General features: G+C 39.3%; 1 protein-coding gene across 3 annotated transcripts; it reads left to right on the forward strand.

Moving 5' to 3' along the window:
* The first annotated feature begins 327 nt into the window (after positions 1-327).
* On the forward strand, positions 328-15,239 carry MRPL39 (mitochondrial ribosomal protein L39). Of its 3 annotated transcripts, XM_012186999.4 has the most exons (11): positions 328-425; positions 1,202-1,408; positions 3,177-3,316; positions 5,008-5,107; positions 6,442-6,509; positions 8,652-8,764; positions 10,071-10,136; positions 11,050-11,203; positions 13,100-13,147; positions 14,604-14,689; positions 15,135-15,239. In XM_012186999.4, the coding sequence occupies exons 1-10, from the start codon at positions 362-364 to the stop codon at positions 14,661-14,663; spliced, it is 1,020 nt and encodes a 339-aa protein (XP_012042389.2). In that variant the 5' UTR covers positions 328-361; the 3' UTR covers positions 14,664-14,689; positions 15,135-15,239. The 3 variants fall into 3 exon arrangements, with proteins under 3 accessions (XP_012042389.2, XP_004002861.2, XP_060272193.1); XM_004002812.5 differs by lacking the exon at positions 14,604-14,689; XM_060416210.1 differs by having other exon boundaries at positions 11,050-15,239.
* The last annotated feature ends 8,117 nt before the right edge of the window (positions 15,240-23,356 follow it).

The following is a 23,356-nucleotide window of genomic DNA, read 5'->3' on the forward strand; positions in this document are numbered from 1 at the left end:
GAAACATGTTTTGTGAGCACTAAGGGTTTCTCCAGCCAGCCAGGCTCAAGCCCGCGGCGGACGGAGGTTGGCAGCACGTGTTGGGGTCTGCGGCTCCAAACCAGACCTTTGTCCCGCCTGCGGCGCCCAGGGTCCCCGAGTCACTCTCCGCGCTCCCGGAACAAACCCGGATCCAGAAGCCGGACCTCCGGCGACTGACTCGCAGCGAGGCTTGAGCGCGCCCCCTAGCGGCGGTTGCCGTCCGAGAGCCCGGCCCGGAACGAAACTGTCGGGCGGAACCCAGAGTGCTTGCTCGGAGTTTCCGGGGAAGAGGACGGAAGAGGACCTGCGCGCGGAGGTTCCTACCGCCGCGGAGGAGGCAATGGCGGTGGTGGTCTGGGGGCTGCGGCTTTGGCGGGCCGCCCCCAGTGGCGGGGCTGCCTGGAGTGAGTTATCAGCGGCCGTGCGGACGAGGAGGGAGGCTTAGAGGACGGTGTCTGTTCAGGCTGGACCCCAAGCGGGTCCTAGGGGGGAGTCCCGCGGAACTGAGGGGGCGGAGGCGGGTGTTTAAATCTGCCGCCTCTCCCGGCCTTGGCGTCCAAATCTCGGGGAGCTGAAGGGAAGGGCCGTTGGAGAAGCTTGGGGCGCCCCCTGAGAGGGAGACCACGTCCTGTTGCATAAGTGCCCTTGTTTTCCCATTGAACTCGTGCACGCCTTGCCAAATCCGCTGTTTTGGGGTTTCGGAAAAACAAAACAAAACAAAAAAACAAAACAGCCTTTCTCCCTCTAGATATGGAGCGATTTGGCGTGGGACCTTCAGTCTCTTGGAACTTTCTTGTCGCCAAGACCTTTTCAAAGCGACAAACTTTGCTCAACTTTGCCTTGACTGGTCTGGTTTTTGACTCCACTTCCTGGTTACCTTTTTCTTGCTCCTTATTGTTTGTAAAGCACAGATTGGAATTCGACGGAGAAAACTGGTGAGAAGTGGAGATCTGATCGTCAAAGCAAAGTGGAAATAAAAGCGCGGATCTGGGCAGCCTGCGATTCTCTTGCGTTGGCGTTTTAATTAATATTGCTGCAAAGTGGACCTCTGAGCTCCTTTCGGCAAATAGCATTGAAAACTCCCTTGCCTTCTATTCTTTCTCGGCTGGAGGAGGGCGATGGCAGGAGTGGAACAGGGCGGCTGCAGGGTGTATTCACATTTATTGTAACTTCCTCATAGGGTCTGTGGCCACATCACCTGCTTCTCAGCTGTCACCGACCGAACTGATACAAATGCAGAATGATCTCTTTAACAAAGAGAAAAACAGGCAGCTGTCACTAACTCCCCGAACTGAGAAGATTGAAGTGAAACACGTTGGTAAAACTGACCCTGGCACTATCTTTGTGTTGAATAAAAACGTTTCCACTCCTTATAGCTGTGCCATGCGTAAGTAACGGATCAGGGTCCCATTTTGATGATTTTAAATAAGAAAGGGGAAAAACTGGTGCAGAGGAGACAAGATGTTGTCATTGCTCCCTGAACTCCCCAGTTTCTAGCTTCTTACTGTGTGTTCACTGTTGACTTAGCTTTTGAGAATACTAGGGGTCGGGTGGGTATTCTAATGCACAGGTTGTCCTGGGACTTGCTTGAATCTGGCTGAGTTTAGAGTGCTGTCATCGTGGCAGACCTCAAAGTATAACTACTCTTGTGCTTGCCCTTTTTAGAGACACTCTTGGTGTAATGAGGGTAGTCCCCATGTGTGTCCCGTTAGAGGATTTTGAGACAGAGGGACTGCCCTGACCTCAGATGATCAGCTATTTTTTTGGCCTTCTTTTCCTTTCCTGCTCTTTTATATCTAACTTAACCCTTTTATGAGCTCACTGCTTGCCTTGTGTGTGTGTTGTGTCTTTATTTGTAGTAAATATGTGAGTGCATGGCGTGAGTGTGATTGGGGTAAAAATACTTCCTATGTTCATATATTACAGAAGATAATAATGCCTTGTGTGTGTGATCTGGTTTGGAAATTAAGGGAGCAGGGCCTCTGTATTATTTTCGATCAAAATTCTTTTGTAGTAACTTTGATAGAACTGGTAATGTTTAAATTCCGAAAGAACAAAAAGTCGATTTGTAAGTCTTGCATGCTCATTCGAATATGACTATCTGCATTGTTCAGGCTCTTGGAAAACTTAGTGATGATTCCATTTGAGTAATTAATGTTAGTTAAAAGCTTAAGGTGACCTACAGAGTGTGAACTCTCAATCTTCCTTTACTTTGGCACTTGAATTAGTACTTAGAGTTGCTTCCTTGTTTGGCGAGCACTTTTGGAACCTCTGCTGTAGGATAGGTATTAGGAATACAGAGGAGGCTAAGACAAGGCCCTTAAGCGGTTTTACACATTTCACATGTAGAGATGGAGCCTCTGAACACTTCCAGCATAACCCCTGCCCTCAGACTTGCTTCTCTCTCATACTGTCAGTAGTTCAGTACCTGTTTTTTTTTTTCAATCTTTTTTTTTTTCCTTTATTGACTACCTGTCATATTTCAGGTCTGGTGCTAGGCTCTAGATAAATTGAGTGAGCAAAAATAGGCATGATCCCTGCATTAGGGAGCTTATTGAGACGCTATGGTTGGACCACTTCTGTGAATATCTTTGTACTCAACATCTAATCAGGGATGAAGTTGCATTCTGGAGTCATATAACAGACCAGAGCTGATCTGCTTATGTGTGAATTCATACTGATTACTGAAAACTGATTACTATTGTATTTAATTTAAGAGTCCATGTTAGGGAAGTAAGAGATGATTTGGAAGGAAGGCCCCAAACCCCTCTAGAACAGACTTACTGTGGATGTATATTTTTATATTTTCCCTTCTATGTTGTGTGTGCATATATCCAGATATATTCATGATGCTGCTCTCTGAATATTTAAGTGTAGCTCTTGGCAGATTATTTTATTACTTAATTAACAGATTAATTTCAGGTTAGACTTAGCCTTAATGTTTTTTGCTTGGGTAATTTTGTTAATAATTAACAATACACTGAATGTGTTGGAAATTATTTTTTATTAGCTACAAATATTTTTTTCCCCTCATAAAAGACAGCTTGCCAAATCTTGCCTTTCTGTCTTTTTATTTCTTAACGTAGCACTTAAACATGTAACTTTTCACGTGGGTTTCGTTAGAGTTAAATCTTCAATCTGTTCTGAATTCCTAGATTTAAGTGAGTGGTACTGCAGGAAGTCTATTCTGGCTCTCGTGGATGGACAGCCTTGGGACATGTATAAACCTTTGACAAAGTCCTGTGAAATTAAATTTCTAACTTTCAAAGATGACGATCCAGGAGAAGTCAATAAGGTATTTCTGCCTCTGCATTCTTTTGTCCTCATCGCCCTAGTTTTTCTTCGTCCTTTTATTAAAATCTGTTGACTTTGGAGTATGCTTGTACTGTGCTACGTTGCCTGGGTCCTGTTCGACTCTTTGTGACCCCATGGACTGTAGCCTATCAGGCTCCTCTGTCCACAGGAGTCTCCAGGCAAGCGTAGTGGAGTGGGTTGCCATGCCCTTCTCGAGGACATCTTCCTAACCCAGGGATCAAACCCAAATCTCTTGCTTTGCTGGCAGATTCTTTACTGCTGAACCACTGGGGAAGCTCCTATGGAGTTAAATATGCCCAAAGTCAAATGTTGTACTGTACTAATCAGCGTTTTAATTGGTAGATAAGGCATTTTCATAGTTCAGAAATCCTCAATGGCATTCATATCTGTATTTTGGTTTGAGAAAACTATATGATGTGTCTTTCACATTCATATATTTGTTCAGCTTAGTTTTATTAATCACCCTGTATATTGCAGTAATTTTTTTCTTGCCTTTGACCATCTGTTCTATATTATTTCAATAACTTTTTAACTTCTCTCCCTCCCTCCCTTTTTTATCTGAAAGTCTTCCTTAATAGTCTTGCAAAAGTTTTGTTGGATGTTGTGATTGATCCCTAAAGCACTTGCCTACCTGATAACCTTTCATGTAACTTTACTGGCCTTGCGTGGACCCTTCTCTGACCCCCACCTGCTCTTTGAACTTTAGTTTCCGCAGCATCTTTCCACTTCCTCTCTGCTCCAGCCACACTGGAGGACTTGGACAATAATGGTTTCTGCTCTGTTGTCCTCCTTGATTTGAGTATTCTCTTTCCTCCCTGTTAAAATCCTGTTTATCTTTCATAGTTAAGTTAAAATGTAATCTGCTCTGTAGAACCTTCTCAGTGTCTTCTTGTCAGATGAATCCCTCTTCTGGGTCTCAAAACAGTTGTGTAGTGTCTCTCGACGCAGTATTTTGATTTTCCCTTGTAATATGAGCTGTTGAATGCATTGGATTCTTGGCTCTGCACAGACAGGGATCATGACCCTTATTGGATCTTGTCCTTGACTTACATACAGTAGGTGTTTAATAAGTATTTGTTGAAATGAAATAATTTAAGGAAGCAAATGATAAACATGATAATTAAAGTAGCTAACATGAAACATTTATTGTCTATCAGACACTGTTTTAAGTGATTCACAGGTATTAACTCACTTAATCCTCATTAAAAAAAAATCCCATAAAATGTACTGTTATCCTCATTTTACAGATAAATAAACTGAGGCAAAGAGAGATGCAATAGCTTGACCAAAGTTATCAGTTTAGGAAGTGGCTGAGCCTGGATTTGAACCTGGGCACTGATTTTGAATTCCTCAGACATTAGAAACAATAAATTCAGGTAGATGAAAAAGAGCATCTTGCTGGCCTTCAAGGCCTGAATTTGTGTCTGTTTTTAGTGTATCTCTGTGATTGTGTAGAGCACATTCTGGAGTCTCTGTGAGCCCACTCTCGTCCGCAGGTGTGAAGCACTTAGGAAAGTCATGTGCCCCCTTATAGTCGTGCCAGTGCAGAGCTGCCGACGCGTGGGTGGGCTGCAGTACTGGTGTTTCTCTTTCTAACTCTGTGATGGTTATTTTGAAGAAATATTAGTAAATCTTAGTATTATTATATTTGTGTATATTTTATTTTTCTAGGCTTATTGGCGTTCTTGTGCCATGATAATGGGCTGTGTGATAGAGAGGGCATTCAAAGATGAATATGTGGTCCATTTGGTCAGAGCCCCAGAAGTTCCAGGTGATGTATACATAGAAGGAAATAAACACATTCAGATCTACTTTTTGTATCTGAATATTTTGGTACCTATGTTTAATGTTGTATAGAAAGTGATGCTTAGTCGTGTCTGACTCTTTGCGACCCCTTCCAGGCAAGAGTACTCGAGTGGGTTGCCATTTCCTTTTCCAGGAGATTTTCCTGACCCATGGATCAAATCTGAGTTTCCTGCATTGCAGGCAGAGGCTTTTACCTCTGAGCCACCAAGGAAGCCTATTGTATAGAGCTCACTTCTAATTTAATCTGGGATTCCCTGGTGGCTCAGATGATAATTCTCCTGCAACTCAGGAGACCCAGGTTCGATCCCTGGGTTGGGAAGATCCTCTGGAGAAGGAAATGGCAGCCTCCTCCAGTATAGCCTGGAGAATTCCATCGACAGAGGAGCCTGATTGGCCACATTTCATAGGGTCCCAGAGTCGGACATGATTGACCAACTGACACTTTCATTTTTTCTGACTTAATCTAATGTAAATTACCATTATATGTACATTCCATTCATTATAGGTAACAGAATTCATCTTATTGCTGTCATATTCCGTTTATTAGGATTCAGTTATTAACATAATAGAACTAGAGGAGATTGTTTCTCTTGAATATGCATTTCATGTAACTATACTGTGTCAGTATTTATTTATTATCATTTAAAGTATTTATTTCCAAACAATGTGTGAAGGAGGAGGAGATTTGAGTATAAGTAGACTTCTATAGAAAACTCTGTTTAGGTGGTACCATTTCACCAGAAATAACCCTAACACTGGAGAGGAACACCAGTTTTGGGAGGTGGAAGAGTTCATATTCTTTCATGTAGTAGGATCACATTTGTATTTTTTTTTAAAGGTAGAAGTTTATATGCCAAAAAATATTTGATTCGGCAATAAATGATTCTAAAAACAAAACAACAAAAAACTAATCTTTATTAAAAGATACTAAAAAATTAAACATTTCATATCCATTTGGTTATTCACCTACTTGTTAAATATTTTATTCTTTAGGAATTTTTATGTCTAGTAACTGTTTTGATCATCAGAGAAATCTCTGTGGTGATAATATTCCTGAAGAAAATGTGAATGGTTAAAAAATACTGGTGATATTGGGTTAACAAAAAGGTGAGATAATTTGATATTAGAGTTGGTAGAGGTCTGACAGGCAGCTGGAGTAATGGTAACAGTTTTATAATTTGTAGTGTTGGGAGAGATTGTCCACTCTTCAGGTTAGGATCTAAATATTCATTTGTGTTAAATTAGTAACTTCATACCCTAACAGATAACTTTGCTTTTTTATTTTGGTTGGGTTCACAGTAATCGCTGGAGCCTTCTGTTATGATGTTGTTTTGGATAAGAGACTTGATGAGTGGATGCCAACAAAAGTAAGCCTGCTCTTTAGAGTATTAGAGTCTGTGCCTTTCTTTGTTAGAATGATTCCTGTGTTAGAATGATACTCTGTGTTGAGAATGTTTAAAAGATCAGTCATTCAATCTTTTTTTTTTTTTTGTAAGTGTATTTAAGACAGAGGTATATGGTTGAGGGTATTCACCGCAGCATGGTGCCCAGAATATAAAATATAGAAGCTTAACTATCTTGGATCCCCAGAGCACACTTTGAAAATCACTACTGTAAACCCCGTTAAAGCCTGTTGCATGCCGAGTTCTTCCAATAAACAAGGATTACATTGAGAGTGGTGATGGTGGTTGGGGAGGGGGTGTGAGTTAAAAAACATCAGACTTTGAGAAAGCTAACCCAAAAAGCAACAAACTAGCCTGTTCTGGAATAGGCTGCCTTCTTAATGAGGGCAACGATGCTTTGTTGCTCTGGGACTCGGGAGCTGCAGGAGCCTGGCTAACAGAGTGGATATGCGTCAGATGCTGTGTGAGTAGGGGGTGCTGATGGCTTTTGAAAGTTAAACCTAGTGACTTAGTTATGACTGGGGAGAACGGACAGATGCCTAATTAAGCAAAACTGTATGTCCTACATTGGGAGTTTGGAAGTCAGGAAAGGGGAGGCAGTGTAGTGTACCACTTTATCAATTTCACTATGTCCATTGTTTTCACAGTTTAATATCTCTAAAACAAATATGTCTTTTGTTTGTTTCTATAACTTTTCTTAAACTTTTTTTAGTTGAAGAAAATGATAGATACCTGTGGCGTTGCCTGGTAGCTCAGCTGGTAAATGCAGAGCAATGCAGGAGACCCCAGTTCAGTTTCTTGGTGGGAAAGTTCCCACTGGTAATGTCTTTTCTCAGTGGTGCATCTTAAGTTTAGTGAAATAGTTTCTAAAAGCAAGAATTTCAGAGTTGCTGACTCCAAATGTTGGCTTTAAAAGTTATTTCTTAAATAATCTTGCCCTTATTGCTTAATATCAGAAGGGAGACAGGAGAGAAACAGGAAGGAAGAAAGAGAGAGAGGGAAGAAAGGTGTTGAGAGAGATGGGGAGAGGGCCAGGGAGGGGTAAGAATGGTTTCTTCATCTGTGAACTCGTGTCAGTATATTTCTTTTTTCCAAGTCTGTCAAGATTCTCCTTTTACTGAAGTTAAATAAAAACTAAGGTGGTCAAAATTTAACTCTCATTGTCTGTGAAACTTGCTGCTACTTTTTTCCTTTTTTTTCCAAGATAAAACTTTAAAAAAGAAACGTACTAGTTCATCGGAGGCACTGTGGGGTTTGGTGGAAGGCTTTGAGAAAGTGGGGGAGAGTTACATTCAAGCTGTATTAAACCATGAATGTGTATTTGTAGGAAATTATCTCTTTTAAGGATGAGAAGAGTCATTTCATTCAAAACAGTCTAATAAGAGGTTTATAGAAAGAATTTTATTACAAAAATTATTTGCGTAATAGTGCTTGATCTTTTCTGTATTAGTAATGATTTATAGTGTGAAAACTCAATTATAGTTTTTATTAAAATCTCATAAACATTGTTAATGTGTATTATTAATCATTTCAATTGTATTAAATAGACGTTTTCATTAAACAGAAGTTTCTAGCATTGAATTCTGTGCTATGTCTTAGACATGGCCAGTGATGACATTTACTACTGAAACTTTCTGAATCACATAATAAGTTTTTCCTCATGGATTTATTTAAAGAACTTAGTTTTACTCACAGTGTAAACAAAGTTTTGTATCTTACTATTTGCTTATTAGCATTTCTACTGCTTGCACCATTATTTTAATAAACATTTACAAGGCTGTATAAATGAAATGTTCATTAAAATTTCTTTGTAGGATTATCCTTAATATTTCTAATACAGGATGATATTTATTTACAAGTTAATTACAAGTTTTATAGTTTGTAGAGTTGGGAGAAATTGCTAATCATACATCTCATGGTTCAAGTATTCAGTTGGTGCAAATTAATGCTTCCTTTCCTAGCCAGTTGGCTTTTGCTTTTTGTTGTAGTTGGATTTATTACATTAAGCATACAGTTTTATCTGCCTTATAGAGAAATGTTTTTAAGTAAATTGTTACAAAAGATTAGTACTTGTTTTTCATTAATACTTTTTTTTTCATTTTTAAGGAGAACCTGCGTTCTTTCACAAAAGATGCCCGTGCTTTAATTTATAAAGATCTTCCATTTGAAACCCTGGAAGTTGAAGCAAAAGTGGCATTAGAAATATTTCAGCACAATAAGTAAGTGTTGGCTTCCTCTAAAACAAAAGTAAACCTCTCAAAGTTGTATATAATGAAGAAAATTCAGGTGTTTAAGAACTTTGATATTTGATGTATGTAGGACACATTTTACTTTTTAGCTTTTACTTTTGTTCAGCTCACCATTTCCCTGAGAAGAAATGACCCCCTCCCCAGCTTTTGATTCTTTTCTTTCTTTGTTTTACTGGTTTTTTTTTTTTTTTTTGGCCAGTTCTTCTCTTTATGTTACCATCGTGGTGTGTTCCCCTTGTTTCCTTTCACTGTGAAGGGGGTAGCCTGTGTGAAACTGTATTATTGTGAAATTAAACTTTAATGTATTTAAACTGTATTGCATTTGGCAACCTTTCCTTCCCGTCTTTCCACTTTTCAAATGAAAAGGGTAAGACAGCGAATGCCAGCTGTCCAGAAGCAGTTAACAGCCGAAGGAAAATGTTCACGTGGCCAGATCTTAGTCTTCCCTGTGGGAATTACTCATTTGATGGATTTTCTTTGCCAACGTTTTTAATTGTGCCTGGCTTCTCAATTCCCTTTCTCACTCAGAAAACCTCCAATTTATCTTCTACTAATTATGAGAACATAAACTAAATTTTAATATTAATCTAACTAGAATCCATTATAAGGGAAATCTCAGAATTTTTTCACTTGGACATGTCGGTGGTTGATGTCATTTACTAAGCTAGGGGATTCAGGAATGAGTTTGGTGAGAAAAGAGGTGGTATGTTTTTGTTCAGTTTGCGTATTTGGGAATGTAAGATGCTTGTCGAACACCCTGATGAAGTCCAGAGTGTTTTGCATATACATTCAGGGCTCAGAAGAAGTATGTGGATGAGAAGCAGAGATGTAGAAGATGAAAGCACAGAAGTGGTAGTTAAAGCTGTACAGATCAAGGAACCAGCCCAGAGAGGATGCTTTGATTGAAGAGAGCCGAGGGGCAGAACTTGCAGGGCAGGGAGAGAAGGGTGACCAGAGAGTCACAGTACCTACAGTAGGGAATGCCACAGAAGCCGGTGGAAGAGAACACCTTGAGAAGTGGAGGTGAGCAGTGGAAATGAGGACCTAGACTGGCACCAAGGAGGCACCTGTGGGTACCGTGAGAACGTTATGGTGGAGTTATGAGGCTGTGGCCAGACCGAAAGAGGTGAGATGTGAAAGGAGGCGGGAGGGGGAGGCGCCTAGTCTAACCCTCCCTTTCAAGCACTTTGGCTGAAGAGGAAGAGAGAGGGAAGTGGCTTTAAACACCTTTTTGTACATTTAGAATTAAAACTTTTTTTTTTTTGCTGCTCTTTAGGTACAAAGTAGATTTCATAGAAGAGAAGGCATCCCAGAACCCTGAGAGAATAGTCAAGCTACACAGGTAAATAAAGATTAAAAAATTGACCTCTATGCTAATTGAATGGAAGGTATAGTTTCATTGTTACCTGACTAGTATAAAACTGAATAAGATGAGTTTGTACCTTTATTTGTGGTTCTTTTATCTTATTTTCTGTTGCTTTGTTTAGTTTTTTGATATGGTGGTGATTGGAAGCTCTGTTGTCTTCAGGAAGGGTTGTGGTTTCTCTTCCTCATTTTGCTGTTTGTTACTTTTATATTTGTATTTTACAAGTTGGAAAGCATTGTTAAAAAATGTAATTTTTAGAGTTAATTTTGAAAATGGGTGAAATATCCTTTGTTGTGAATTGATCATAATTCATATGAAGTCTATATTCATATGTATATAGAAATATGATTACTGACGAATTAGTTACTGCTTGTGTTACGTGTAAGGAAGTCATATCACAGTGTGCTTTCTGATGCAGAGATTAGAGAGGTAAGACAGGGCGTTAGCAAAAATGACTTCCTGGTCTGTATCTGTTTTTTCAACTTAATGTTTTCTTGACTCAGACTCAGCTTTTTTCCTCTAGGAAGCTGCTCTTAGGGCACAACCTGGCCTACATACTAAAACTCTAAATTCTGTTGCATTAGTTGTTACAAGGTTATAGGTTATCAGATTTAGACATTGGATCCATTTGATGGCATATATATGTTCAGTGATCTTACAAATCTTCAAAATTGTAGGAAGAAAAAGTTTCACCAATTTTAATTTTCAAAATTTTAGTCTCTTCACTGGAGATGGCTGTGTCAGGGTCTACTCCAGATCGAATTGATCCATAGGCATTGTTCTTGATTAGGGACGTAGCAGCAAACAGAATGAATAGACTTTTTTTTACAAACTGTTGTAAGTGATGTGATTTTATGATCTAATTTGTTTATTTTTAAAATCAAATCAGATTTGGTGACTTCATTGATGTAAGCGAGGGCCCTCTTATTCCAAGAACAAGTATTTGTTTCCAGTATGAAGTGTCAGCGGTTCACAATATTCAAGCCACCCAGTCGAGTCTTGTACGAAGATTCCAGGGTCTCTCTCTACCTGCACACTTAAGAGTAAGTAAAGCCGAAAGTTTCAGGTTATTCAGTTTGGGTGTGAGTGTAATTCCAGTGTTGATTTTTATATCAGTTGGAAGGACATATATTTTAATTTTCATTAAATTATGTAACACTAATATTTCATCAACTTGGGTTTATGATTAAAAATAATTTTAGCCAGGATATAAACAGATAATTTACAAAAGAAATATTAGTTGAAAAAATTAACTCAAATTGAGATAGTATTTTTAATGTTTCAAATTCATTTAGAAGAGAGTGCAGTGGGGAACATATTGATGGGACCTTCTGGAGTGCACTGTGGCCTTAAATTTGGCCTGTTCTCCCTAATTTTGAGGATCTATGTCGCCCCCTTCTCCTGTCCTCAGTCTTTCCCAGCATCAGGGTCTTGGGGTATACAGTATATCTTTTCATTTATTTAAATCTTCTTTCATCAGCATTTTGTAATTTTTGCCATATGTGTTCTTTATGTGTTTGATTTTTTTCTCACATGCCTTCCTTTCCTAGCTCCCTCCATTTCAGTAAATGAACTGTCAGCTACCTGGCTGATGGAGGTAACCCTTGATTCCCTGGTTCCCTCATAGCCAGGCCCCATCCCATCCATCAGGAAGTTGACTCTTTAAAACACATCGTGAATGTATCCACAGCCAGCAGCTCATCTACTACTGCTCGCCACATCCTCTCCCTCTTTCTCCCCATTCTCCTTCCTTGCTTTTCATTCTTGCCTCCAAAGCACATTCTCTAATGAGTAGCCAAAGCGATCCTTTTAATATACACATCAGATCATGTAATTCCTATGCCCCAGACTTTCCAGTGGCTTCTCATGAACAAATGCTGACCCTTCGCCCTGTCTCATGAAGCCCTACATTGTGAGACTCCTGCCTTTCTTTGACTTCATCTCATACCGCTTTCTCCAGCACCCATTATATCCCACTCAAACCTTAAAGTCTCTCACTGTAGCTCATTCTGCCTCAGCCAGGTACGGTTTTCCCTTGAAATATGCCACTCTTTGCTCTTCTTCCAGAAGGGTTTACGTGTATGTATTTAGTAATTTTATCTTTTATCAGATTTTTACCAGCTCATCCAGTTTGAAATAGTTCCTGACCCACCCACATCCCTCAGTATCACCTTCAGCGATTTAGTAAACACTGATGTGGTCATTTTGCACTTTGCCGTTTTCATTTATGCATTCTGAAAATTCTCTGCTGCATATGATTGTTAAGTATTAAGGAAATTGGTTCTATAACGTTACTATTGTCTTTGTCAGTTTTTACTTGTTCTGTAGAAATCTAAAACTTCCAGGTCTGCTTTTGCGATGTGAGATATCACAATTGGTTCTGTGTGTGTGTTAAATTTTTATTAGAGCATAGTTGGTTTACAGTGTTGTGTTAGTTTCTTCTGTGTAGCAAAGTGTATCAGTTACACATACACACATATCCACTCCTTTAAAGATTCATTTCCCATACAGTAGAGTTCATTATGGAGAACTGAGAAGAATTAATGAACCTTTCCTTGTAATTGCTTATGATTTGAACAATGACCAGTAGCATGTTGAAATTGGCTATTTGAGGAAAGGATTAGGGGTTAGGAGAGATTTTTGCTTCCCATTAGAAGGAATGCTTTCTATGGTGGTACTGATTAAGGACAAAGAATGGCATGTTCAGTCCTTAAGTCTCTTTTTCTTAAAGGCTGAGCAAAGCAGCTGTCCTGTATAGTGTGTACCTTTTTTCCCTACTCAGACTCACTTTTGTGACCCCGTAGCCTCATCAGTACTGCCTAACTTTCCATGTATTTGTTTTCTGTATTTCTTTAGTTTAAAACCTATATAAAGACTCAGCCTCTTTGATTTTAACTTTGCTGCTTTAATTAATTCATAGTAAATCTTTTCTTTTCAAGGCACATTTTACCATATGGAATAAATTATTGGAAAGGTCTCAGAAAATGGTAAGTGTTTTTGACAGCGTGTGAGTACATTTCTATGAAGAAATTTTCCTTGGAATTAAGCAACCACCACCACCACGACAACAAAATAATAAAGAAAAAGAAAAGGAAAGGAATTGGTTGTCTCATTAGCTAAAGCAGTATTGTGGTTGTTGACCTCGTTTGTATTTTGGCAAAAGAAAAGTTATTTGGCAATTCTGTTTTTATTTGGTAATAACATGAGAGTGATACTGTAGGAACTTGAAGAAAAATAAAACTTACTGCTGTGTAGCAGTAACAGTTCTTTATGGCTATAATGGTGTTTATTAAGTCTATGCTATATTTTTTTGTGAACTTAGTGAATATTTAAGATTTGCCAGGTATGTTTTAAAGCTGCCTTGACAGTAGACACTTTAATATATAAATGTCTTGAAAAACCATTACCCAATTAAATATTTATTATTTTGCATGATGATGTGTACAGCCAGCCTATAGTAATGACTTTACAGGTAGAATGTGCTATTTAGGCACTTAGCTATAATGTTCTTGTGCACAAATGATGTAATTTTCTTTTTCTCATGAGAAGAAAGTGTTTTTGAATAGATGGAATAACTTTGTCTCTTTGGTTGGTAGCAATGACCATTTTAGATTAGAGAAGAAATGAATACATAAGAAATGTAGTAAGTAGTAGAGAAGTAGCCTAGAGTGTCTAGTGGAAATCAGTGAGTAGCTGTTTTACAATATTTATTTCATTCACTTTCCTCTTTCACTGTTTATTTTGCTTGTACAAAGGGAATAGCTTAAACATATGGTTCATTGATTTAACTACATAGCCTTGTTATGTGCCAGGGACTGTAGGTGCAATAATGAACAAGATCTACTTGCTGTCCTCAATGAAGTTACTTGAACAGCATAACTAGACCTATAAGAAGACAATTCAGGTGTACATGTGGGGCTCTGGCATAAAGAAAAGGACCCAAGCCAAACCACTGGTTGGTTAAGGAGCATTCCCAATCGTTATTTCTTAAACTGGTTTTAAAGGGTGAATGGAAGTGGGCCAGGCAGATGATTTGCTTGCAGGTGGGTTTATCCCAGCAGAAGCTGCTTGTCTTAAGAGGCTGGTAGAATCGAGTGCATGGTGAATGTAAGAGGAATCTGGATGCACACTCACGTGTGGGATGGGTGATGAGTCTGTTGGGAATAGAATATGAGGGGCTTGTCTTCTGTGGTGTGGAATATGCATGCCCCTCCTGAAGATGATTGGAGGTAACTGGAGAATTTGAGTAAGAAAGTGACCTGTTGATAAAATCTTCCTGTTTACAAGCTCATTCTGGGGCCAGCATGGAAGATAACTGTGACTTAAGCCAGCAGCCCTCTAAGGGGTAGCAGATGACAAGACCTTGAAGTTTAAGCAGGGCAGTGAGAATGGCTGTGAGAGTTACGTAGGTGGAATTAATAAGACTGTTGATCACATACGCAGGTGAGAGAGATGTGGATTCTCTTATGCCTGGCTTGGCGTCTGAGTGGAGCCCTTCACTGAGATAGATGCCGCAGGAAGTGGAGCAGGTTGTAGGGTGACGAGGAATGCCGTTTAGCTCTGTTTGTTTCCTGAGTGACATATAACAAATACTAACATACACATATGTATTCTACTAAACCTGTAGTATACTGTGTTCAAAATAGAATTAGATTTTTTTCAGCAAAATTGATTGATTAAAATACTTTGTTGATTGCATTTTATAGATGAAAAATTCAATCACAAACTTGAGAAGCCTAGATAAATGCCTCAGATTATGGTTTTAGTGAAATTGTACTTTACTTGATAATTTATATTGGGAACTTGGTTGTGTAAGTTTTCTTTTCTTTCTACTTAACTTTCTATAATAATTACTATTGAAAAAGAAAGGCAAATGATTATTAAAAAAGAAAGACTGCAGTGATTTTAAACGGTGAGTGAACGGTAAAAGTAAAACTGTTTATTAGAAAAGTAAAGCTATTTATGTTTTTGCAGGTAACTGAAGATCAAACTAAGCCTACAGAGAAGAGTGCATCTACCTAGTAACTTCCTCAAATTTAAATACGTAGAGTAAATTAAAATAAAAGTTTTCTATGTGTGTTTGTGCGTGCTTATAAAATGAACTGTCTTTTTCTCCCTGAGATTTATACTGGTTTACTGTCTCCTTTCTCTGAAGAGTAAAACAGTAAGAATTTTACATAGAAACAAACCTGCCCCCTTCTACTACCTGGATGCAGCATTTTGGCCTGTTTTCTACTTTCAGGGCTTTTTTGTACATATATAAACATATATGTTGTTGCTTAGTTGGTAAGTCATAACCGGTTCTTGTGGCCCCATGGACTGTAGCTGCCAGGCTCCTCTGTCCATGGGATTTCCCAGGCAAGAATACTGGAGTGGGTTGCCGTGCCATCCTGCAGGGGATCCTCTGACCCAGGGATTGAACCTGCGTCTCCTGCATTGGCAGGTGGATTCTTCACTGCTGAGCACCAGGGAAGCCCCTTAAACATATATGCACAGATAGAAAGTTAATCTTTTACAAACATAAATAGGATCGTACTAGTTTCCATTTTCACTGTTTTAAACAGTGATGCAGTAAACATCTTTGTGCAAAATGGCATGAGTTTTGTGCATAGATTAATTGCTACTGAGTAACTTGAGTGTTTCCCATAACCAGTCCTTGTGCTAAGCTTTTCATATGGAATCTCGTATTTAATTCTCAGAACAGCCTGTTAATAAGGTGTTTCCAGTTTGCGAGTGAGGAAACTGGAATCTGGCAAGTATTAATAGGAAAGCTGGGGATTGGATCTAGGTGCTTTCACTCCCATGCCCTTATCTCTTATGTACTATGCTTTTGTTCATGTTTAACAGGTGCATATGAATTTGTGAATCTTTCAGAGATACTGATGGAGTTATATGTTTGTTTGTTCCTTTATTTCCTAGTCCGTGAATGATCTTCCTCTGGAGTCAGATATTTTGCTTATCTAAATCTTTGATGTTTCAGGTTCCCCCTAACCATGCCCCACCCCCAAATCTAGCGACTGTTGGTTGTTAGTTTCAGTTGAGAATGCGGCTGTAGGGAAGGAGATTGAGTGGTAGCTCTGTGGTATGGGTGAGGTTTGGCTTCTCTAAGGGTGAGTAGGTGAAGCTGGCTGTTAGGATGGGGATTTTCTAGTGCTAAAATGAAGAACTTGTCAGTTTTGGTGACTAGTTTCTATGGTGACTCTTCCGATTCTCTCTCGACTCTTCTTTAACTTATTTTATGAGATCCCTCCAATACTTTACCTGTGGACCAATGTTAGACTCAGGCCTTGATGTATTTGGCAGTAATGGGTGGGGGGCAGAGAAAACTGGTTTGTATATAGACCTTTGTAGAGCCCATTCTTTTCAGTCCCTCTTCTGCCTTTTGTCTTCCACCATCTTTGAGGTTCTCTGGCCAGCTGGGCAGGTCGGCTCCCTCTTGTGCTGGACTCTCCCACGTATTCTGGGTGGTGACATCCTCCACCCTTGCACTGGTCACTTCACTGTCCATCTTTTAGCAACTGGGCGAGATTTCTTGTCTGCTGCTGCTTTCCTCTCCCATACCCTTTGTTGTTTGTGGGTTTATGCTTTGAATTCTTTTTAAAAAATTGTGAAATATTTTCAGCTTACAAAATATAATTTAACACTCCCTTATTTGGGTGGCCATTTTTCGTGCTTTTGGGGCACCTCGTCCTCTTGAACGTCCACCCTTTGGTGACTTCACCCTTCGTATATCCTGTCTTACCCAGTGGAGAGTAAAACTTAATCTCTAAGCTTTCCTCGAAATAAGAGCCTAGACAGGTGTCCTGGGCTCACTGATTAGACACATGTGTCTGAAATTTGAAAGCAGTGCTGTGAGGACAATGGCACGTGAGTTTCATTTTGTCCAAGGGGAGCAGTGACGTGACTTTTGAGGTGGCGGCAACAGCAGCGGCTGAGGTCTCATGTGATGGAAGGTGGACTGAGCCCCGTAGTTTTCCCCCTGCAGCTGCCCTGTGCTGTAACAGTGGGCGTTTCTTTGGGTCCTGTAACCTGGTCTCTGAGCCTGAGCCTTGTGAACCATTTGTTTTTTGCTTAAATGAGTAGATCCTGTTGTTTGCAGCCAAGAATGTTAACCTATAGCCACTACCCAAATTAACCATCAATCTTTTCCCTTATCAGATCCTTTTGTTTTTAAATCAAGGAAAAGCTGCCTATCCATTGAAAATTTTCCTCATATTATTTCTTTCTAAGAACTCCTGTCCTTTTGTGCATATCCTTACCATTCATGATTTGCAGTGTATATTATTCTTTGTATATTATACTGAACATAATTGGCTTCATGATACGCATGTTCTTTTGAAATTTGCTTCCATTGCTCAGCACTGTGTATTCACATTTAACATGTTGAGACTTGTAGAGCTAGTGTGTGTGCTGAGCTGGTTAATGCATGTAGGTGTATATAGTGTCCCATTGTATGATTAATCCCATGATTAGTTCACTTGCTTATTGATGACCATCGAGGATGGTCTTGAGTTTTTAGTATTATAAACAGTACTGCAGAAAATACTCTGCTTATGTTTCTTTGTGTATACATTTGACGGTATCTGGGGTGGAGCATGCATCTTCACCTACTAAGTATGTCAGCCACTGCAGCAGTGGTCCTAGTTTACTCCCTGTCAGCAGTCTGATAGTCTCTGTTTCCCCACTCCCTCACAAACACTTGTCATTGTCAGACAGTCAAATATTTGGTCAGTTGGATACACATGATCTAATACTGAGCATGTAGTGACAGTGAACATCTCTTCATTTGTTTCGTAGCCAATAAGAGTTATCAGTTTACAGACTTTATCCATTATTATTTATTTTTATTGGATCCTTGGTCCTTTTAGGAGTTTCTTTATATATGTTCAGAAAGTTAAACCTTTGTCATTGTAAATCTCTTCTCTAGTCTGACTTGCTTCGTTGGTACTATGTCTTACGTGGTCAGAACTACTCATCTTTACCTTTATGATTTATGTGCATTTTGGAAATTTTAAAAAAGCCTCCCCTAACTTGAAGTTAATAAGGCATTGTTCTTATAAGAAGGTTATAAGGTATTTTTTAATATTTTAAAGGCTTTCATATTTAATTGCTTCATTTAGTTGACATTTAATTTTGCATTTAGAGTGAGGGAAGGGATCTAATTTTGAATCTAACCCCACATGGGTCATCGGTTATTCCACATCATTATTTCCTCCCTCCTCTTCAGAGGTTACCACATAATATATCAGATTCCTTTACATGCCTGAGTCCTCACTGATCCATTTGTCTATCCCTGTACTACTGTCACACTGCTTTAATTATAACTTTGTAACATGTTTTGATTTATGGTATGGTGAGTTGTTATTTTTTTTCCCAAAATTTTCATGATTGTTGGATCAGCTTGTCAACTTCTGAGTGACTAGTGTGAAAAGCTGTTTTTCTGATAAAACAGCTTTTCTACAGATATTTCTACATGAGCTTCTTTAGGTTAGTGGTAAATACTTTTCATTCCTTTTAACTTTTTTTATGTCATTATGTTTTAGGTTTTCTCTTTAAAAAAGCATGTAGGAATCTTTTTTCTTCAGTCTTAAATCCATTCTCCTACAGCGATTGTGGATTTGACATTTTATATTTGCCTATTTTATTTAGAGACTGTTAGCGCTGTGTATTCCAGTTTGGAATTGTTATAACTTGATGGCAAATTGTTTTCTTTTTATCACTAGATAAGGATCCTCTGTATCCCTAATAATGCTTTCTCCCCTTAATCTGGTTTCCTCAATCTATTTTTTCTTTAATCTGGTTCTATTTTCACATTAAATTTTTGTTAGTGTTTACATAGTATACATTTTTCTGTCCCTTTTCAAACTTTTTAAAAATGTTGTTATGTTTTAAATCCATTTTTCATAAATAGCATAAAATCATTGAACTTTCTTTTAAAATCCAGTCTTGGAATCACTGTCTTTTAAGAAGTATGTTTTAATTCATAGACCCCTTCTTGTGATTACTACTTTGCATTCCTTTCTTTCCTTTCTTGCTAAACACTGGATTTTGATCCAGTTTCCTTTTTTTCCTCTTCTTTTCTTCCTGTTTTATTTTTTTAAATTCATTTTTTATTGAAGGATCATTGGTTTACAAAATTTTGTTGTTTTCTGTCAAACCTCAACATGAATCAGCCATAGGTATACATATATTTCTCCCCCCATTTTGAATATTACTCAGCAATAAAAATGAATGCATTTGAGTTAGTTCTGATGAGGTGGATGAACCTAGAACCTGTCATACAGAGTGAAGTGAGTTAGGGAAATATAAATATCATGTTCTAATGCACATATATGGAATCTAGAAAAATGGTACTGAAGAATTTATTTATAGGGTGGCAATGGAGAAGCAGATATAGAGGATAGGCTTTTCTTCCTATTTTGGAATTTACATATTCTGTTTCCATTCTTTCAGCCTGTAGAATTCTGTTTGTGTTAAATAAAGGTGTACCATTGTTAAGTTAGAACCCTGTTGATGGTTGACTTTTCATTTTTGCTTTTAAAATAATGCTTCAACTGATAACCTTGTACATATGATACTCCACATGTGCTGGTAGTTCTGTAGTAGTCTTATAGTCACCTATAAGAATAGGTCAAAGGGTTATGTGTATTTTAAGTTTTAATATAGGTAATATCCTTTTGAAGATAAATTTATTCAGTTAGATTTTAGATTTGATAAATATACTAAAGGTAAAATACTTATTTTTAGGGAAAGCTACTGCAATGTTATTTCTAAGGGATCTCAAAGTTGGGTGTTACATCAAGCCTGCCTGGAGGGAGGAAAAGGACAAATTTTTGTATATATACTTTGGGTGATGGAATTTCTTAAAACGAATATGGAGACTGCCTTCTTGAGCTACAGAATTTAGGAAGAGCCAAATTGGTGCTCAAGTTGAATCCATGTACGTTTATTGAAAAACAGTCCCTCAGGTCTGAGAATACAGATATGCCAGGTACAGACAGTCTCCAGCATCAGAACAAGTTGTATTTCCAGAGTCAGTGGAGACTTGGATAGGTTTTCCTATTCCAATTAAGCAACTGTGAGCAAGGGCCTGGGTTGAGTGGAATACAGAAAAGTTTACAGTGATACTTCTTCCCTGCAGGAGCTCACGATCTCGAGGAGAGGACAGTGTGTACTCAGTGAGGCCAGCGCAGGGCACAGAGGGATGCTCCTTTACAGGAGAGCTGCAAACTGTGCTTTGGGGGAACGGGGCAGAAGGATCCCTCTTGGATGCAGCCCTCTTCAGGGCTTTCTTCCTGTGTTCTCCGCATGGGCAAACAGGTCAGAAATTGCTGAGCTGTCAGCATTTGGGAAACGGTAGGATTTTCCTAAGTGGAGACTGGGTATTGAGACTGGTGAAGCCTCGACAGCCTAGGAGTGTGAGTGAGATAGGATGGCAGTGACATTTCACACTTGTTTCTTTAGCCCACCCTTTTGGCAGGAACTGGCACCTAATTCTTTCTTGACCATCCCTAACTACTGTTCTAAGCTGATCGGTTAGGCCTAGATAGTCATTGATTGGTTACAGTTGGTGGCAGCTGGTTTTAGTGAGCAGCTTTCAAGTCAGGTGGGTTTGTTGAAGATGGTTAGGGTGTTTTGAGCAGGCAAGGATAATGGGACCTGAAATTTAATTGCTGCTTATCCCCTGAAGAGCTCAAGGATAACTACATCTCACCACTCAGCCCTCGTGGCAGAGCTTCTGGTTATACAGCGAATGGTGTGTAAACAGGCATTACACCTGTATGTTGTAGGATTTCTGCTGACCACCATTTCTAGTTGCCATGTCAACAATGGGCTGCCCAGGTGGCACTAACTAGTAGAGAACCGGCCTGCCAATGCAGGAGATGTAAGAGACTTGGGTTTGATCTCTGGGTTGGGAAGATCACATGGAGAGGGCTATGGCAACCCATTCCAGTATTCTTACCTGGAGAGTCCCATGGACAGAGGGGCTTGGTGGGCTATAGTCCATAGGGTCTCAAAGAGTGGGACATGACTGAAGTGACAGCATGCATGCATGTCAACAGTACTCTTGGATATAAACTACTGTTCTTTAGAGTTGATTTATGAACCACTTGTATCTGGATCACTTGGTTAGCTTGGTAGAAAGTAGTTTCCTTAGTTTTATTACAGAATCGGATTTTTTTTTTTCTTTTTTAGTGGGGAGGGGGTGGGTGCACCTGTGAACCTGCCCCTTGATAAGTTTCCCAGGTAAGAATCACTGCCCTAGCTCTTCAGTCACACATAGAACTTCCCAGTCATTTGTTTGCTATAATGAACTTTTATTTACCCCAAATCACCTCTTTGAGCCTAGCAGTATAAAGTGGAATGTTCACTGTATTTACACTAGTTTCTGTTTTCACAGTTGGACTTGGAATGATGGTGTAATTAAGTCAGTAAAGAGTGAGCGGGATCTGGAAATGCAAGATGGCATATGGGCCATCAGGGGTACCGCTTCCTCTAGTACAATCATCCACACACCAGAACAAATTAGGATTCAGTGTGTTAAGTGCTGGTGATCCAGGAAACCCCTGAGTTTTGCAAAGAAGGGTGGAAGAGTGATTCAAGATGGACAAGACATCATTGGGATGATAGTTGAGAAATGCACCTAACAAAATTGTTACTTAAATGCTTAGGAATATATATGTGTTAACCCAGGTGGTGCTAGTGGTAAGAACCTGCCTGCAAATGCAGGAGAGGTTAAGATGTGAATTCTGTCCCTGGGTTGGGAGGATCCCCTGGAGGAAGGCAGGACAACACATTCCAGTATCCTTGCCTGGAGAAATCTCATGGACAGAGGAACCTAGGGGACTGGGGTCCAAGGGTCGCAAATAGATACGACTGAAGTGACTTACCATGCACGTGTGTGTTAGCCAGCCAAAGACTAACACTGGAAGACTTGGATTAGTTAAAACACAAATTCACTTCTCTCCTTAATTCGTCTACATTTTCCCCTTTATTTTTAATCTACTGGGTCTATCTGGCTACCAACAGTGAATAGGAAAGGACTGGTCTTTAATTTAGCAAGTTTCTGGAAAAGAGTCAGATCCTAGACAACCCTTTTGACATACTTAATTGTTTTAAAATAAGAAATCAGGTCCTGCATAATGTAGTGTTTCATTCAATTGTTATTCAGTGTATAAAATTGGGTTCCTTTTCCCTTGGCCTTCCTTTTTCCAGAACACTCCTTTACTTCAGCCACATTTGGTTTGTCACTTTCACACACACCCTCCAATCCAAATGCACACCCAGTCTTACTCATGCTCCAAGAATTTTTAAAATGACTGACTATATTGATCAGATCCATCTGAGACCAGGAGATCAGGAACTAGAAGTCTAAGAGAAAACCCAGTGGCCCTTGCAGTATCTAGGTTCTCTGAGTGGTCATCATGGGGTTACAGTTAAACTGAAGTTACTCTGTCCTTGGGGAGATCTGTGACGGTAGATCACTCACTGTAGAGGCTGAAATTTAAATGTCTTAAAGCTAGTGTTTATTTAACACAATGCATAGTCGATATCATACAAACACTTTCATTTAAGCCTGTCATGAAATGTAGTTATCATTCTACTGATGAGGAGGCTGAAGCTTAGATTAAGTCACTCCCCTTAGTTTCATCTACTCTAGTGCTTTTCAAATGGAGCATTTCACAGCATGGTTTTAAAATCTGCCTTTTTGATGTTCGTAGTGTTTCATCATAACAGCAGAAAGGTAATACTGGCTACTGTATTCCAGGCCTTAACACTCTGGGTCTTGGTGGCTGTAGGTAGGGTTCTGAAGAATTGGGAATCAAAACAAGGACTCCTCTTGTAGCCAAGCAGTGCAGATGAGATGAACAGTCCCAAGAAACACCCTTCAGTGCGACCTACCTATGTAGGGGCTCCATGGAGTCCAATGTTCACTCCAAGGGTTAACAGGAGAAATTTATCTTGGCAGCAGACATAGCTTGAACAGAAATGGGGGACAGGCCAAGGGGATGCCCTCAGATGAGAATACTGTGTCCTAGGAGGCAGGAATGTTCCCCTTAATATTCTCATAATTTTTTCCCATTGTCTTTTCTTGTGTAAATAGCTTCTGAAATTACAGTTTATACTTTGCAAAAGAGAAAAAGACTATGACAATTATTTTAAATCAAAGACTCAAGAGGTTTATTTGGTTAGAG

This window comes from Ovis aries, chromosome 1 (assembly GCF_016772045.2).
Source record: "Ovis aries strain OAR_USU_Benz2616 breed Rambouillet chromosome 1, ARS-UI_Ramb_v3.0, whole genome shotgun sequence".
Classification (NCBI taxonomy): Eukaryota; Metazoa; Chordata; class Mammalia; order Artiodactyla; family Bovidae; genus Ovis; species Ovis aries.